This window comes from Branchiostoma belcheri, unplaced genomic scaffold, assembly GCF_001625305.1.
Source record: "Branchiostoma belcheri isolate BF01 breed outbred unplaced genomic scaffold, Haploidv18h27 scaffold87, whole genome shotgun sequence".
NCBI classification, from domain to species: domain Eukaryota; kingdom Metazoa; phylum Chordata; class Leptocardii; order Amphioxiformes; family Branchiostomatidae; genus Branchiostoma; species Branchiostoma belcheri.
In genome coordinates this window covers 1,120,327-1,137,818 of record NW_017804542.1, presented here as the reverse complement: position 1 = coordinate 1,137,818, position 17,492 = coordinate 1,120,327, and the positions used below count along the sequence as shown (strand labels likewise).

The following is a 17,492-nucleotide window of genomic DNA, read 5'->3' as shown; positions in this document are numbered from 1 at the left end:
GGGGGGGGTGGAGTTGGGCTGGTATTGCATCATCAGGAGAACTGTTGACCCTGTGTGTTTCATGTTGATTGGACATGCCTCGGTGATAAGAGCCCTTACGCAGCAAAACATTTGCTTCATCTACACATATTCCTAGTGAAGTGCTTTAAACAAAAAGCTGAAAATTAATTCAAGGCACGTATGCTTCCGTGAGAAATCGTGTAGGTGTCTAAAAGTTATCCAACCAATGCGACATTTGAGTGAGCTCTCATTGTATGTAGATGTTGAAAGACAGCACAAAACAGTGCTTGTCAGACTTCAACAACAAATACTAGTGCTGCTGCCCAGTCAAAACACCCTGTCTTTTTTTGTTGCGTGTACATTGTGTAGAAAGCTCTTCAACTCACTCCTCAATGATGGCCTGCATGGGGGTAGTACTTATGACTTTCGCAAAATTTTTGCCGCCGACTACGAATTACGTTAAAGTCTCAGACTCGATTACAACTTTACGCTTTGTGGCTAATGTACTATTACTAATTACAATGATTTTTGGGAAGCCGCCTATGGAGTACGAAGACTAAAAAGGCTTGATTACACCTTTAAAAAAAAGGGCATGAATGCCTCCCTCAACACTTAACCTTCAGCCTGCTAATGTAGCCATTCAGCACCAAATGGGTAAAGTTATGGGGTCAGGCAGCAGGGAGAAGGTTAACAACCTCCAAGTGTGTTTGACGCAGCCCACGGCCATGAACTTTCGTGACCCCTGTAGGAAATCCAGTTCTTGCCAGTCAGCATTGTAGTAATCTCTGGTGGCCTGAAGGCATAACTCTGTTGTATCCAGAACTGTGCTTTATCCAGAGCCGTACTTTCTCCAGAAGTTCTGAACCATGCTTAGTCACAGTTCTGGGTAGTCCACGCATATCCAGAACTGTACCTAGGACAAATCTATGTTCTTGGATACACATGGACTATACAGAACTGTCCCTGATCCTAGCCCTAATCCTAGACACAGTTCTGGGTATAATAGGGCACTGTGTTAGTGTGTTAATCACAATGCAGGTGGGCAAAATTATCTAAGTCACCCCAGCAGGTTTACTTGGCCAGAAAAGTGATTAATCCACAGGATTTCCGTTTGCCTCCCCTCCTGCATGACCTTGTGTCCGACCTTTACCCCGAATCACCCCAGCTGTGAGGTTAAGAATTCCTCCCAAGGTCAGACAGAGCTAACACAGGAAGGCAAGATGTTTGAACATGTCACAAGACACTTAGACACTGCAAACAACAAACTTTTACTGCTAATGTTCAAGAAGACACAATCTACTTTAACATGTCACATGTGTTGGCTATACATGCTGTAGTGTAGGGTGTGTACCCGGTATATTGCATTATGTTTCTCCCCACCCCCCCCACCCTACAGGTGTCTACTTAATTTTTTCTTTTACAAGAAGCCCTTGTCTAGATGCTACATTGACATGTGAAGACATTATTGTGATGTTGCAAGGACAATGTTGGGATTGTTGTCCTTCTGCCAATGTTACAATATGCAATGTAAATAATGACCAGTAATTTTCCTGCCCAAACAGGTGTATACTTTGATGCCCGTGTGAAGCAGATCAAGTTTGTGGACTTCTGTGAGAAGTAGAATAAGGAGCTAAAACAAAGGTTCTGTAAAGGTAACAGTGTAATTATAACGTTATGTTTCTGCTCTTCCCCTGCAGGTGTGTACTTTGATGCCCGTGTGAAGCAGATCAAGTTTGTGGACTTCTGTGGGAAGTACCGGCTGCCCCTGCAGCAGTACCTGTGCTCCCCACGCTGCACCGCGCCTAGTCCTGTCACCAGCTCAGAGTCAGAGTCTGAGGAGGAAGGGGTCGTCCCACCTGACAAGATCAAGAAAGTTCTACTGGGCTAGGCCATGCCTTAGAAGGTTCTACTGGGCTAGCCATGTCTTCAAGAACGTATATGCACTCCAGGGATAGCTATGTCTTCAAGAAAATACTCCTGGGCTAGCCATGTCCAGACTTGGCAGTTAGTCTGAAGAGGAAGGGGTCGTCCCACCGGACAAGATCAAAAAAGTTCTTCTGGGATAACTGTGTCTTCAAGAAACATCTACTGGGCTGACCATGTCTTCAAGTTCAAGAGAGTTTTACTGGGTTAGCCATGTCTTAGGCTGATAGTGTCTCCAAGATTTAGTACAATGTAGTTTTAGATCTGAGCGAGCCATGTCTTGTACAGACGACACTTTCCACAGTGTGTAAGAGACAGTTATGTCCACTCCAAAGACTGTTCATGACAAAGATGTGGGAAGTACCGGCTGCCCCTGCAGCAGTACCTGTGTTCCCCTCGCTGTACCGCGCCCAGTCCTGTAACTGTGTCTTCAAGAAAGTTCTCCTGGTATGGCCTGGAGTCTTAGAAAGTTCTCCTTGGATAACCATGTCTTATGCTGTGAGTGTCTTCAAGAAAGTAGTATTATATCTGAGCGATCCATGTCTTGTAGTTGTACCACTCAGTAACACCCCAGGAGACACTTTCCACAGTGTGTAAGAGACAATGTTCACTCCAAAGATTGTTCATGACAAAGATACAAAAAATGCGTACTTTTGTAGGTCTTTGTAGAGAGTACAGCTAAACTATGTGGAATGTCACCCTCATTAGCTATGTCTACAGTAAGTTCTTAGGCTGTATGTCTCCAAGGAAGTGTTTTTGGTCCGAGCTAGCCTTGTCTTCAACTGTAAGTGTCCTTGACTTTTTGATACTCAATCTGCCTTAAGAGGGACAAAGAAAGTGTAAAATGTAAGTAATGTCTTCAAAATGTGCCGGTGCTGCCAAAGACGGCCTTGAAAAAGTCAAACTCAAGTCTTTGGCTGTTGGTCTGCAGTTCCAGTAACCCTCCACAGGGGGCGCTTTCTGAAGTACTGAAGTTACTGTATTGTACTGTTTGCTGCAATGAATGACTTAGAAATAGAAAGCACAGGAGTCAATAGAATGGAAGGCCAATGATGTGGTGGAGAAGAAGAAGAAGAAAAGGAGAGAAGGAGTGAAAAAACTGTGGAACTTGCACCTTTTTACCTGACATCAAGTTAGTTGGGAGTTCAGCACTGAGCGAGATGTTTTTATATTTAGCAATTTTGGTTAAAAATCTATATTTTACATGTGACAACAGATTACACAGATATTGTCAATCTGCCAAACTATGTTATATGGACACCTCAGTAACCTTGTTGTCTATTTGGTTTTCTTCTCTAAAGTTGAAGGGCTAACAGACAATTCCAGTGACTGGACATGTTCAACTGTTTCCTCATGTGCAATTCTACCTTTCTACAAGAGGTACATTTTTGTTAAAATCAGTAACAAAACCTTAAATAGGTTATCTTTAGCCTTTAGGTGGCAATCGTCCCAAGTTTGTGTATCACATAGGCACTGACTTTCCCCTCAGAAAAACAAAAATGTGAATTTGATACAGTTTCATGTGTAACAGAATTATTGTTTTGAATTTGTTTAAGATCTTCGTAAGCCTTGTTTATAAGTTTTGTACATGTCACACCTGCCAGTGTTTAAAAAAATTACTATCTGGTGATTTGCAATTGTAAAGGCATGTGCAATTCAACCACATTTTAGTGATGTTTTGTTAAAGATTTTTAGACACTTGAGGTTACTTTTGGCCACCTGTATTTTAACGAATGTTGTTGCATACTTAGATCTTAGATGTATGGATTCAATGTTGATTTGAACAGTTGTATGTTTTACCAACACAATGCCATACCTTTGATCTGTTAATAGAATTATTATAAATTGTACCATGTGTAAATCAATGTGTTCAGTGTATGTCTTGTGAAACTTGTATAGAATAGGGTTACACTGAATTCTTTCATATGTATTTTTGTAAAATTGCCAAAATCTACCTTTAAGTTTAGCATGTCCTTGTCCATGTTCTAAATAAATCATGATATGCACTCAGCAATGTTTTGTGATCATTGATGATAACTAGAGCTCTTGTCTGAAAGAAGTTACAGAAGGTTTTCTCTGTTTTTATAAGCCAAAAAATTTTGAAATCCCATGAAGAATGGTAAGGAGGAGTCTTGGTCAATCTTTGGTCTAAACTGCAGTATCCATCATTGGTGCTAGGTGGCACTGTTAGTACAGTACTTGGTGGCCGCTAAAATTTTCTCTGCTATTCAATATCAGAACCCACAATGTGCAACATGTTGTATAAAGTTGATTGTGAATTTGTGCCTGTAGGCTAATTGCAAGACTTAGTGCTATTTGCATCACAGCTTATGGGATAATTGGGGGATCTGCATAGAATTCTGAAAAGCCAAGACATTTCCCATTCACCCCAGTATAATTTATAATAGTATTAGTATAAATTGAATGGGGTACTGTACACACATAAAGTTCGAGTGTACATGTTAGACAGACCATGAGGGTTACAATCCTGCTGCTTGTGAATGAAACTGATTTAGCAGGTTTCTCAGAACTGTTGACTCAGGAGGGCATGGCCTGGGTGTAACTATAGGAGGGCCTGTATGCCTTAATCAGGCCCTTTTAGTCCTTGTAATCTGTAGGCAGCCACCTAAAATCAAAATAATTTTCAATCAGTACATGAGCCGTAATGCATAGTTTTTTATTATCAGCTCTGAGACTTAAGCGTAATTCAAAACTTTGCGTAATTTGTAATCACTACCCCCTCCCCCATGCAGGCCCTCCTACAGTTTAGCCTTGGGAGAATTCTGAATGATGCAACACGAATTCCTGAGCGTTCCATGAACGTCTCTGTCACCAGGTCAGGGTTCATGTGATGTATTGGCCAGTTGAGCTGCCCTGAAGACAGTCATGCCACGCAGCTCAGAGTCATTTGCAAACTAGAAGCTTCAAATAAATAAGAATGTCAAATGATAAATGAATGTCACTCTTGACAACAAGTTGTAAAAGAAATCTAAGTTGATCAGATACTAGTATATCACTGATGATGATAAGACTCTGCTAGCATTTGTTCAGTTCAAAGTGATCAAAGGACATCTCTGTTATCCCATTCATCTATACGTGGTTGAAAATCTGGTTGAGAAAAGCCCTAGGCTGCACCAATTCAATTGACTGGTTTTCAGATTTTTTCAGAAAAAATGTTAAGTGAAGGGTGAAATAAAACAGGCCTATAATAGCTCCAAAGCTACTGTATTATGTGAACATACATTTGTGAGGAGCCATGATGTCAATATACCATTATACCACAGCATTGAGAGATGGAAAAGCTGTACCAGCTGGGAACACAAGTTAGTTGACTTTCTTCAATTTCAGAACCTGAACTTGCTACTGCACTATACAAATGTATCTACAGATGTTCAGTACAGTAGTGTTTGTACACAGTATGATGAGGGAACATGTCTGTCAACTCAGTGGCAGACATACCAGAACACCCAATTAACAGCAGGGCAAATCCTTCGTTTTCCTCTCATGTTTCACACAAAATTCCTTTTCCTCTTCACAAAATTCTGTCAGGTTTCACACAGAATTCCATCAAATGTTTCACACAAAATTCCTCATTAACATTTTGCTCCTTGCAGTTGTTTGCAAACAGAATCTTGGCAGAAAAAACATTGTTATCAAACACACTGTTACATCACAGAAGGGCTGTTTTTCTTGTTGCCACGACGACATCCCCCCCCCCATCCCGGTTCCCACCAGCCCACACCAGTCCACAGGGAATGTTATGTATAATTGTGAACCTATAAATAATCTCCTGATCTCATACTCCAGCCCTCCCCCGGGTGTACAAGTACCGTCAGGCCCTCAGAGAGAGAGAAGCTAGGGATCAGAGAAGATTCTTCAGTCTCGAGAAGCCGGTGTGAAACACTCAGGGTTAATCTTGAGGTGCGTAGCAGTTGCATTGCTTGAGAGGTTGTGGGTACGTTTCCTCAGAATCCGCATGTCAGGACGGTTGACTGGTAATCTGACACTCGTGGCTCAGCCCAGGGTGTCCCGTAATGGGGATAACAGTGGGTCCTCTTCATCTGATAGCTGTAGCTGTAAATGGTAGGTAGAGTTAATACTCTACTCAGCTACAGTTTTAGATATGGCTGGTTTAGGTGTGACTGAGGTCATTTGGTGTGATATAACCAGCCAATGCTGTGTGCCTGTGAAGCTGGGGTTGTGCTGGTTAAATTATACAGATACTAGTACAAACAGCTAACTCTCTATCTACTGAGTAGTTGCCTCTGATTCCTAATATGTATTCCTCTTTCCACAACACCAGTTAGCAACTTACCACAACATTTCTAATCTAAATGCCATTTCACCAAGGTTTGCACCCTTTCATACATAATTTAATGTATCTGTACCACTCACATTAACCTACATGTATACTCATGCAAGCTCACACTCACAGAGGCTGTACGCATGTCTCAAAAATATGATGTAGTACTAACTGTTTTACTATTAATCAGGTTCAGGTCTAGACTTAAACCTAAGTCCTTTGGACCTGAATCTGGACTTGAAAATGATCAAACCTAACCAGTACCCACCCCTAAGTGCTGAATGTACTGACATATAGTCAATATATGACATACATGTATAGACTAGGCCATGCATGACATATAGGCCAGAGGATATGTTGGTAATGGAATAGGTCCGAGTCAGAGCCCATCCCTGTCATGTCTGTAGATTTACTGTCTCTCCACATGCAGCCTAAAATAGCCGGCCTGGGTGTCGGGTATCATCAGGGCTATTCCTGTCAACCTCTGGATCATGTACAGCCTCTCTGATGTTACAGTATCTCTTTGCTTTTCAGACATTTCAAAACAAAATCTAGCTATTAAAGGCCACACCAATTCAATTTGTTGGTTCTCGGATTTTTGATCTTTTAATTTTTGTCATTTCGTCTTCCTGACAGTACATACATGTACATACCATATCATATGTACATTCTAATGTCATAGTCTGTATTATACTGACTGACTATCACAGTCTTTCTAATCTATTTTATTCAACTCAGGTCTGTATATAGTCCTGTAATGCAGTTTGAATAGGGTCTACATGTAACATCATAATTAGAATCATGATAAATGACAGTTCATCATGATAAGATTATGTATGTTTTGAAAATGCCTTTTCTCATGTACCAGTATCTATTCTCTATACGTCAGTTTCGTAAACATTCAGGCAAAACACACATGTTGATCAACTGCTATATTAATGCAGATTGTACATTCTAGAGTCTTGAATGCTGCAAGCAACATCATGAGACATGACTCCTGCCAAAATGGCTTTGCAGAAAGATAGCTTCTGTTGGCAATCTGACATGCAGCATCCTTCATACAGAATACATACAGCCAGAATCATCGAGGGAATTTGCCTGTATCATCTGCACACATCAGTTTCCTAGGTTAGAAGCTGCTGCTTTAAATTAATGTCTTTCTTAATCTTAAGTCTGTATACTATAAAGATGCTACTGACGTTGGCAGTCTGACATGCAGCAGCATTCTTCATACAGAAAACATACAGCTAGGATCATCGAGGGAATCTGCCTGTGTTATCTGCAAACATCAGTTTTGAGATGCTGCTTTGGTGTCTTCTGATGTCTGTATAAAGATGCCAGTGATGTTGGCAATCTGACATCTTTCACAAAGAAACTTACAGCCAGGATCATCAGGGGAATCTGCCTGTCTTATCTGCACATGTATCAGCTTCCTTGTTTAGGAGATGCTGCTTTGGTGTTCTTCTGATGTCTCACTCTGTATAAAGATGCCAGTGATGTTGGCAATCTGACATGCAGCATCGATCGTTCTTCATACAGAAAACATAAAGCTAGGATCATCGTGAGAATTTGCCTGTCTTTTCTGCATACATCAGTTAGGATCTTAACTGTTTTGGAGTCTTCTGATGTCTGTATGAAGATGTCACTGGTGTTATTCATCATGAGACAGAGTGCTTTGGTCCCTTCTTTTTACTCTTACCGTTAAACGGTCCCGTTCCTCTTTGAAGAAAACCAGCTTATGTGTAGTACAAGAGCTGTGATGGGGAGGTAAGACCCAGATTCATAACATGTACCAGGCCTGGGGCAGGGCCTGAGCTACCAGGGTAGAATATTCATCAGGGAATTCCCATTGCACACATGTACATGTAATTGAAAGTTTGTTCATCATATGAAAATCAAGGTGTTTAGTTTCAAATTTGAAATATGTAAAACTAAAAGATACATGTACTATATGCAATTCAGCCTCTAGCTTTACACATCTGTTCAAAATTATCAAATAAACCATTCATTCATTCATCCATTCAAAATCAAAGTTGCAAATCTGCTGTCCATTTATGAACATGTTTATGCCATATATCTTCAGGTGCCGCGGGCCTCCTCGTAGGTTAGCATTCTGGGTGACTTCTGGCTAGCCAATATTGATATAGCTGTGATTCAGCACCTGTGACAGATTATATATCTGTAAGGGTACAAAACCTGCTGCTTTTTGAGACGCCATAACCATCCCTGGCCTTGAGGCTGATCTCCTCACACATGTCCTGAATCCTTTCAGCACCAGGTTTGTGCTGGTCCAGGGTTACATTTGGGTAGGCAGCAGGGAGAAGGCTGGAGAGATGCATGTTTGCTGGTGGGCATTTTGTCTACAGGTTGAGATGTAGCTATATATGTAGTCAGCTTATACTTGAGTGAATAGGATTCTAAGGCCAAACCATCTTATTTCCTTGGTTGTCAGATGTTGACAAGAAAATGAAACGAGAAGCTGTCAACATGAAGCTGAGGGCATGTAGGAAAACTTGCATCTCTCTGAAACTACTGAAGAAGTGACCATGTTCGTTGTTATATTGTACTATGTTGTTCCAGAGTAAAGTGATACACCAAAGCTGAAGACTGTTAAGTTGTTACAGAAGGAGTGAATACTGAAGGAGTGACCATGTTGTACATGTACAATGTATGTTGATATGTCCGAGAGATGCCTGACTTGTGATGTACCATGGATGAATGTCTGATGATGTTGTATGTTGTTCCAGAGTAAAATGATGCACCGATTCCTAAGAATGTTGTATGTTGCTACTGAAAGAATGACCATGTTGTACATGTTGTTACAGAGTAAAGTGATGAGGATGGATGCTGAAGAAGACTGTTATATGTTGTTCCACAGTAAAGTGAAGACTGTTGTATGTTGTTACAGAGTAAAGACTTAGTGATGCACCATGGAAGCTGAAGAGTTGCCTCCTGACCAGGTGGATGTTGAGCTGGAGGAGTTGGAGGAGTTTTTCTCGGAGAAGCACCCAGAGTTTGTGCTGTCAGGGCTGAACAGTCTGCGGGAGGGGGGCGTGCTGTGTGACTTCACGCTGGTTTCCGAGTCCAGCAGCTTCAGCCTGCACCGAGCCCTGCTGGCCTCCTGCAGTGACTACCTGAAGGCTCTGCTCACAAGCACAATCACTGATGGAAAACAGGACAAGGTCTGGGTCCAGAATATTTCGTTTTTATTATGTTGTAATACCTTTGTACATCAATGTGTTTGAGTAAGAATAAACAGAGCAGCTTCAGCCTGCACAGGGCCCTGCTGGCCTCCTGCAGCGATTATCTCAAGGCTCTGCTCACCAGCGCAATCACTGAAGGCAAGCAGGACAAGGTCTGTATATAGGGGTGTTCTTTTACACAACCAATATTGTCTCTTACCTTGCTCATGTTTCGTGTCCATCATACAACTTCTGACATCAGAGCTTTTGACTGGAGTTCTGCTTCTCGTCGCTATATGTAGCCAGATCCTGCTCATTCATTCATTCCTTCATTCCTTCCTTCCGTCCTTTAGGTTGAGCTGGAGGGAGTGACAGTGGAAGGTGTGCGCTGTCTACTGGACATGCTGTACGCCTCTAAGACAGAGGTTAATGATGACAACGTGAAGCAGGTACTGGGTGTGGCCAGCTGTCTACTCATTCATTCCTTTATTCATTCCTTCCTTCGTTCCTTTAGGTTGAGCTGGAGGGAGTGACAGTGGAAGGTGTGCGCTGTCTCCTGGACATGCTGTATGCCTCTAAGACAGAGGTTAATGATGACAACGTGAAGCAGGTCCTCGGAGTCGCAAGCTGCCTCCAGATCCCGCCCATCGTCCAGGCCTGCTACGACTTCATCGTGGAGGGAGGGTCAGAGAGTGCCAAGCTGGACCACGACTCAGGTTTGGAAACAGTTCCGTGCCATAATTATTCAATAGATTTTATTTATTTCCTCGCAAGACAGTTGAGTTGATTTCTGAGGGGGTCCTGCAAGTACAGGGCAAGACATGTTATGTTCTGTCAGGAGAGAAACGTTAGACATGACAACATTGAGTAGAAACATAAAATATGATATATTGATACAAGTCATTGTCCATAACAATATGTCCATAGGTCTTTGGTTCAACTATTGAAAATTGATAGCTACTTGATTAAAAATAATGAATGCTTCGTAAAATGTCTGACAGTTTCCAAAATCTGTCCAGTTGCTTGAGTAACAGTTTTCTTGTCTATGGCTTCTATGGTATTGATTTGATGTTGCTGAATTATTTTGTCCAGGAGAGCACAGTAGGAAGATCCTGAAGGGCCTGAGCGCCCTGCGGTGTAGTGGTCAGCTGTGTGACATCCTGCTCATCTCCTGTATCATCTTACACACACATGTATCATCTTACACACACCTGTATCATCTTACATGTATTATCCCTATCCAGGAGAGCACAGTAGGAAGATCCTGAAGGGCCTGAGCGCGCTGCGGTGTAGTGGTCAGCTGTGTGATATCCTGCTGATCTCCTGTAAGCAGAAGTTTGTGGCCCACCGCGCCGTGCTGGCCGCCTGCAGCGATTACTTCAGGGCCATGCTCACGGGCAGTCTCAAGGAGAGCAAGGAGAGGGAGATCGTCTTACATGGCATGAAGGTATCGTCTTACACATATACAACTCAGATCTGTACAGTCACCTCAACTTAGAGGTAATTTTAGGGACAGGGTGCACACACCAAGCGCTATAACACAAGCCCATACCATACCTAGGCAAATTTTTGAATGACTCTGTACATTCTCCTTTTGAAGCCTACAGATGTATTTATTGTTATTGTTTTATGTTTTACTGGTATTTTAGGATGTCACGGCACCATGATTTTGGAAACTATGTTTATGTGCTATGTTGATACATGTACCTATGGCTGCAAGGTGCAACATACTCCACAGCCCAATTTGTACCTTATTTTTTACTTGTACTTGTACTTGTAATTGTGAAATAATGAACCGTTGTACATTGTTTGTATGCAGGCATCTGCCCTGGAGGCCTGTATAGACTTCATCTACAGTGGCCAGATCGGACTCAGTCCCCAGAACATCGGAGACATCATCAACGTGGCAGCTTACTTACAGGTCCTTCTATCTGTTCACAAAATATGCTTTCTCCGCAATATGAAGTTCGAACGACAGTTTTTACCTGGAATTGTCATTTACATTTACTAGTGTTTTCATTAACTGATGAGGTGTAATCTGTTCACTGTGTTTTCAGTATGTGACTGGAATATATCATTATCATATATTAATATATATAAGTATGCTCTGTTAGTAAGTGTTTTATGTAAGATGCATATTTTGTACTATGTGTTGATCGTCGTAAAAAGATTGGCTTCCTGAAAGTCATAGTAATGTACTGTTAGATCTTCAATATACAATAAAATAATGAATTACCAACAGATACGTCGATGAAGGTTAGACATCCAGGTAGTACTAATAAGATATGCCAAAAAGCATGTTACTCAGGCAACTGGATATGATTTTGGAAATAGACGTTTCAGGTAGCATCCACTACCTTTCGTCAGGGACACTAAGAGACCAGAGGAGAAAGGCAGGTTTATAAACACGAACTGTTCATCTATATGCGAAAAAGTGAAGGCAATTTTTTTTACCAACAGATCCCCACAGTTCTGGAGCTGTGCTGTACGTACTACAAGGACTCCATCACGGTGGAGAACTGTTTGGACATCACCCACGCCGCTCAGAGCTACGGCGTTACGGAACTGAAGGAATTCGCAGACGACTTCATCGTGAGAAACTTCCACACCTTCTCGGAGACGGAGAAGTTTGAGACTCTGACTCAGAAGGAGCTGATTGGTTACCTGGAGAGGAACTCCATACGAGCGACCGAGCTGGAGGTGTTCAGGTTTGACAGAGCTACTATCACTTACACAGGCCTCGAAATTAACTTTTCTTCCTATTGTCCCAGCACTGTCCCAAAAATAAATTTCAATTGTCCCAAAGTCAGGATGAACTGTCCCAACCTGTTTTGGGGGAAATATTGTATGCCTTCAACTTAACTTAATTTTGCTTCTGTTCACTGCTAGGCACACTATAATTGCCGTGTAGAGAGGACATTGGGGGTGACTTTTCCGGATCCAAAAGCCGTGACGTTTTCCTGATGAAAAAGGGCTGACATTCTGATGTTGATTATTTTTTTATTGTCCCAAAAATATCCCAAAAGTGTCTTTTTTTGCTGTCCCAGCCTAACTTTTAGTGGTCAGTGGCCATTGGACCACCTTTAATTTCGAGCCCTTCTTACACCTTTGTACATGAGACACTGTAGCCTTTTATTGTCAGGTTGCTGAACCATTCTTGATTAATTTTAATGTGTATCATGCCCCAATTCAGCAATGTAAGGCTGCAATGGTATGTGTGTTGTATATAATGATATGATATGATACGAATCTTTATTGCATGTTCTTGCCCAGATGGGCAAGAACATGCACAAGAGGATATCCAGTATGTAAAACATGAGTATTTCATACTGGTACGCTAAATTCTAATGTAAAGTGCTTGGAATCTATACATTACAATAATACTATAAACTACCTATCATCTACTGTTAGTTGCCCTTTCTTCTCTCTTTTTGAAACATTTGGAAATATAATTACATAGTTTGTCTACTTTACATTCGTTCTTGTATAATAAATAAACCAGTACATCATCCTTAGGTTTGCGCTGAAGTGGATTGAGGCGGATCGCGAGGCTCGGGTTCCGGACGCCTGCACGGTGATGCAGTGTGTGCGCTTCCCTCTCATGTCTGACAGGGACATCATGGACAATGTGCAGGAGGTGGGATTTCATTTAAATTATCAAATTTTTAGACTATTGGAAATCTCATTCAACTTGCGCAATAACTTTACACATCAAGTCAAGGACTGCAAATTTCTGCAAATGACTACATCTACATCTGGGTAGCCTCATTTAACTTTGATGTCTTGTTTTTTCATCATTTCAGTCTTTGTCAGAGAATGAACAATCCACTGCGTCATTCTTGCTCATTGCTTGAGAAACACAGGAGTTGAACATTAGAAAAATTGAAAATTGGGGTATTACCCACTTCTAAGATGCACTTTGGAACTTAATGAACCATGTTTTTTCCCACCCCAGGTTGGTTTCATGATGATGGATCCAAAGTGTCACGCTCTGCTGGTGGAGTCCTTCACCTACAAGGCTTTCCCCTACAGGCAGAACTCCCTACAGTCTCCACAGACTCAGGTATGGAGTTTGCCAAATCACTATTCGAGTCTGTGACGCGAGTCCATGACACTCACTTGTCTACCTCCAAGCCAGGGCAAACACTCAGCAGAAAGCTTAGAAACTAACACAGCCAGCCATATGATCTTCACTACCACATTCAGATCTTCACCACCACATTACCATACTGCATACAAATCCCGAACACAATGTCATTTGTGAACATTGAAACCAGTATAAGATGTTCTTTTGAGTGTGAATATTATGATACGTTTTTACTTTTGAATTTTATATAATTGTAGAGTATACTTCGATTCGGCCCTTTGGCTGCACTGTTGTACTTTCTCCCTCTCTTACACACACGCACACCACACACACACACACTCACGCTTTCTCTCTTGGGCTGCAATGTTGTACTTTCTGAGTGGAATCATAAACAAATCATAAACAAGTAAACATTAGCTGGTTTTCCCTCTCCCTCTCCCCCCCAGGTGCGAGCGACTGATGACGCTGTGATCGTGATCGGCGGGGAAACGGACCAGGCCATCAGCCGGGAGCTCATGTTCTGTCATGGCGGCCTGGTGTCGGCTTCCTCGCGCTGGCGGAACCTCCGCCCGATGCCCAGCCCGCCCAGGAAGTACCACTGCGCCGCCATCATGGATAACTACCTGTATGTGGTCGGCGGGACGCTCCCCGGGACACACCTGGCGTCCGGGTTCCGGTACGATCCGAGGTTTGACGCCTGGGTCCCCATCGCACCCATGCAGGAGGCCAGGTAGGAATGAGTGAAAGCATGTGCTAGTCAGGATTAGTGCATTAATGCACATATACATTTAAAAGGAATACATTGTGTCATACTGTGAATACGCTTTAGGTACAGTTAGTAGAATATTTATCAATCAGTGACGTTTTCTGTATCTGTATCTGTATAGCCGGTATAACCGCCTTTCGGCGTAACACACCAGTTTTATAAAGGCAAAAAGACATACCTCCAAATTTTCAATGTCTATAGTACATCTTGATCACGGAGTGACCTAGTCTTGCGAGACTAGGTCAAGACCAAATTAAGATGTGCAGTAGACATAAAAAATTTGGAGATATGTGTTTTTACCTTTATAAAAACATCACTGATTGAGGAATATTCTACAGACTGTGATGTACACGTGACAAATGAATCTCTTCAACCATTTACAGGTACTATTTCCAGCTGGTGGCGCGCCGTGGTCGGCTGTACGCGATCGCAGGGAAGCTCGGGGCAGATATTCTCTCTTCTGTCGAGGAGTACAGCCCGGAACTGAACACCTGGACGCAGGTCAGTGGTACAAATACTTTTTTTGCAGTATTCTGCAATACTGCGGAATGTCAAAATTTTGTTCTGCAATTCGGAAAAAATACTTTCTGCAAATACACACCTAAAAGTCCTTACTTACTTGTATATTATAGATATGATATACAAACTTACTTGTATATTATAGATTTAGTAAACAAACCCCTAGCCTAATTGCTCAATTTGTCTTTCTCTCTATCTAGTATTGTCTTTGTCGATGTCTTCAACATACAGACTGCACATGGGTATTTCTAACACTGAATCTTAACACAGATTTTAATGTCCAATCGCTATTGTTTCATCAATAATATAATCAATACATAATAAAATTTCTCTTTCACATACACATTTTTTATGTTACTATTTTCCACTGCAGGTGAAGCCTCTGGAGGTTGAGGTTTACGGCCACGCGGCGTGCGTGTGCGAGGACGAGGTCTACATCTCCGGCGGGCGGGTCGAAGGTCATTACCACGACTACATGGTGCGGTACGACCCTGAGACGGGGTGCGAGCAGCTGAAGCCGATGCACGACGCGCGCTCGGGACACAACATGTGCTCCGTCCGCGGGGACGTCTACGTGATCGGCGGTTGCGCCGTGGCCACCATGGAGCGGTACAACCGCGTGACGGACTCGTGGCGGTTCCTCGCGCCGGTTCTCTCCCCGCAGACCGGCGCGGGAATCGCCGTGTTCCGCGACCGGATCTACATCCTGGGCGGGATCAACTGGAACACGTGGAAGTTCAGCAGTGAGATCCAAGGTTACGATATGGAGGCGAACGCCTGGTCCGTGGTCGGACATTTACCCGACATTTACGACGGACTCTGCGCGGGTGTCTTGGTTCTAACGCAACATTCACGAGACACTGGCACCCCACGATGACCAAGATGTGAGGATGGAAAATCTACATGATATTGTCCAACGACTGTCTGATAGATGAACTTTCAAGCAGAGAAAGTCTCAATTTTCCACCCCAGTATCTGCTTGGAGATTAGGGACAACTGTAGCTATAGCAAAAGGGATGGTTATGCTATAAATAATCTAAACTAGATTTATCAGGTGGTTAAGCAATGGTGAGTATCCTTCTTGCTTAAAGTTTGTAGTTGTAAGTTTTGTTTGGCGAAGGATCTTGTAACAGGCTGTCTCTATCTCTGTCAGAACTTGAAGCCAAAGCATTTCTGAAGTCCATCTTCCAGTAATGTAGATTTTAGGATGTCTCTTTTTCCAAAAGTGTTTTTTGACGTAGGAAAATGAATCATGTACCTGACTCTTGCACCAGACTATATTGAAAAGATGACGCTAGAGATATGTAGATACAAACTTTTCTGAAATTTGTCTTTCATTGCAGTACAACAGACGTATTAGTAAATCTGTAGCTTCTGAAGTTTAGTATGTTTGTAACTGAATAGGAAAGTACAGAATCATGACTGTTATCTACATGACTGTGATAGCTAGACCTGGAGTTTGTTAAAGTTGTTGATATGGACCTAAAGACTAAACTGACTAAAATGAAGATATAAATATAATTACTATCTATTTACTCTCACTGACTGTTTCATGGCAGATCAAGTAGTAGTCTTTGATGTTAACATAATTGTACTCTATCTGATATTGTAGAGACGTTCACCCATGAAATGTAAAAATTTGAAATGTTTGCGTATGTATTACTGTGATGTTGGAAGAGCCTAGAAGAGAACGTGACAAATGTCACATGTCAGGGTCAGAGGTGAAGGTGAGGAGCTACCCGGTATGTGTCAGTTTAGTGTCCCGGCATGTCAGCCATGTGAGAACAGTGATGTCATCGTCACATGATGTTGACACAGCCTTCGCTACATCATGACGCCACAGTAGCTTGTTACACGTGTCAAATGTGTATCACTTGTTATTTTCACATCTCTCCATCATTGATTCCCCAGTCAAGGTCAGACTGATAGTTTATGACTTCTCATTTCTGCCATTCAAGTTCATTGGGCTCAAGGTCATCAGTGACTGGTCAATGTCATGAAATTGTTAACGCTAAAACTACCAATATGATATGATTGTTTGTAATTGACTTTTCTGCAAATTAGATTATTAGATTATTTTTATCATACAGTGAGTGAGAGAAGCTATTTATTAAGAATTTTAATTGTTTCAGCATCTCATTAAGTGCGTGTAATATTAATTGGGGCATTCATGTACATGTGTTTGAGTCCTCAATAAAAGATTTGTAGTTTTAGGAAATTGCTACAACATAAGATTAGTGTATTCTTTTATTTCATAACGTAACTCAATAGTTGAAACTAATGTACATGTAGCAGTATTACTAGTAGCTTTACTGTCAGCAGTGTTGCCATTGTGGTATGAACTTGTTGCAAAGTCATTTCCATCCAGTGTTTTTGTATTTGGACTGGCTTTAGCTCATATATGGGCTGATATCAGTATTATGTTTGTAATGTTTAGTTTTACCTGTATATTTTTTTATATTTTATTTGCTTGTTGCATGTTTTCTGAAAAAGTACAACATTGGTGTGACGTAACCATAAGGATTTTGCAATTAACTTTTTCCCAAGATATATTAGAATGTTATAATTTATAAACCAGAGTTAAGAGTTCAGTTATACAGAAACCAGCCCTTAGTGCAATCCTGTGGCAAGAAGCTGCTGTGATAGTCTCCACCAGGCTTCTTGGGCTACTCGAGAAAATTACTGAAGCTGGCCAAAGGCAAAGGTGTTCTA

At 41.8% G+C, this 17,492-nt stretch overlaps 2 protein-coding genes across 3 annotated transcripts in view; both read left to right on the top strand.

Annotated features, from left to right (window-relative positions):
- LOC109487275 (leucine-rich repeat-containing protein 58-like) overlaps positions 1-1,888 on the top strand; it is a 9,723-nt gene extending 7,835 nt beyond the window's left edge. The window contains exon 4 of the mRNA XM_019791263.1: positions 1,698-1,888. Coding sequence (XP_019646822.1) covers positions 1,698-1,888 — 191 coding nt within the window. The remainder of the gene's footprint in view (positions 1-1,697) is intronic.
- Positions 1-16,857, top strand: part of LOC109487264 (kelch-like protein 26) — a 27,304-nt gene extending 10,447 nt beyond the window's left edge. Inside the window, exons 1-11 of one of the 2 annotated variants that reach the window (XM_019791245.1) lie at positions 5,791-5,844; positions 9,135-9,408; positions 9,923-10,124; positions 10,653-10,855; positions 11,228-11,329; positions 11,869-12,116; positions 12,925-13,045; positions 13,364-13,471; positions 13,942-14,225; positions 14,645-14,762; positions 15,154-16,857. In XM_019791245.1, coding sequence (XP_019646804.1) covers positions 9,157-9,408; positions 9,923-10,124; positions 10,653-10,855; positions 11,228-11,329; positions 11,869-12,116; positions 12,925-13,045; positions 13,364-13,471; positions 13,942-14,225; positions 14,645-14,762; positions 15,154-15,657 — 2,142 coding nt within the window. In that variant the 5' untranslated portion in view covers positions 5,791-5,844; positions 9,135-9,156 and the 3' untranslated portion in view covers positions 15,658-16,857. Of the gene's footprint in view, positions 1-5,790; positions 5,845-9,134; positions 9,409-9,922; positions 10,125-10,652; positions 10,856-11,227; positions 11,330-11,868; positions 12,117-12,924; positions 13,046-13,363; positions 13,472-13,941; positions 14,226-14,644; positions 14,763-15,153 lie in introns of those variants that run through there. The other variant, XM_019791244.1, reaches the window with a different exon arrangement.
- Positions 16,858-17,492: the final 635 nt, after the last annotated feature.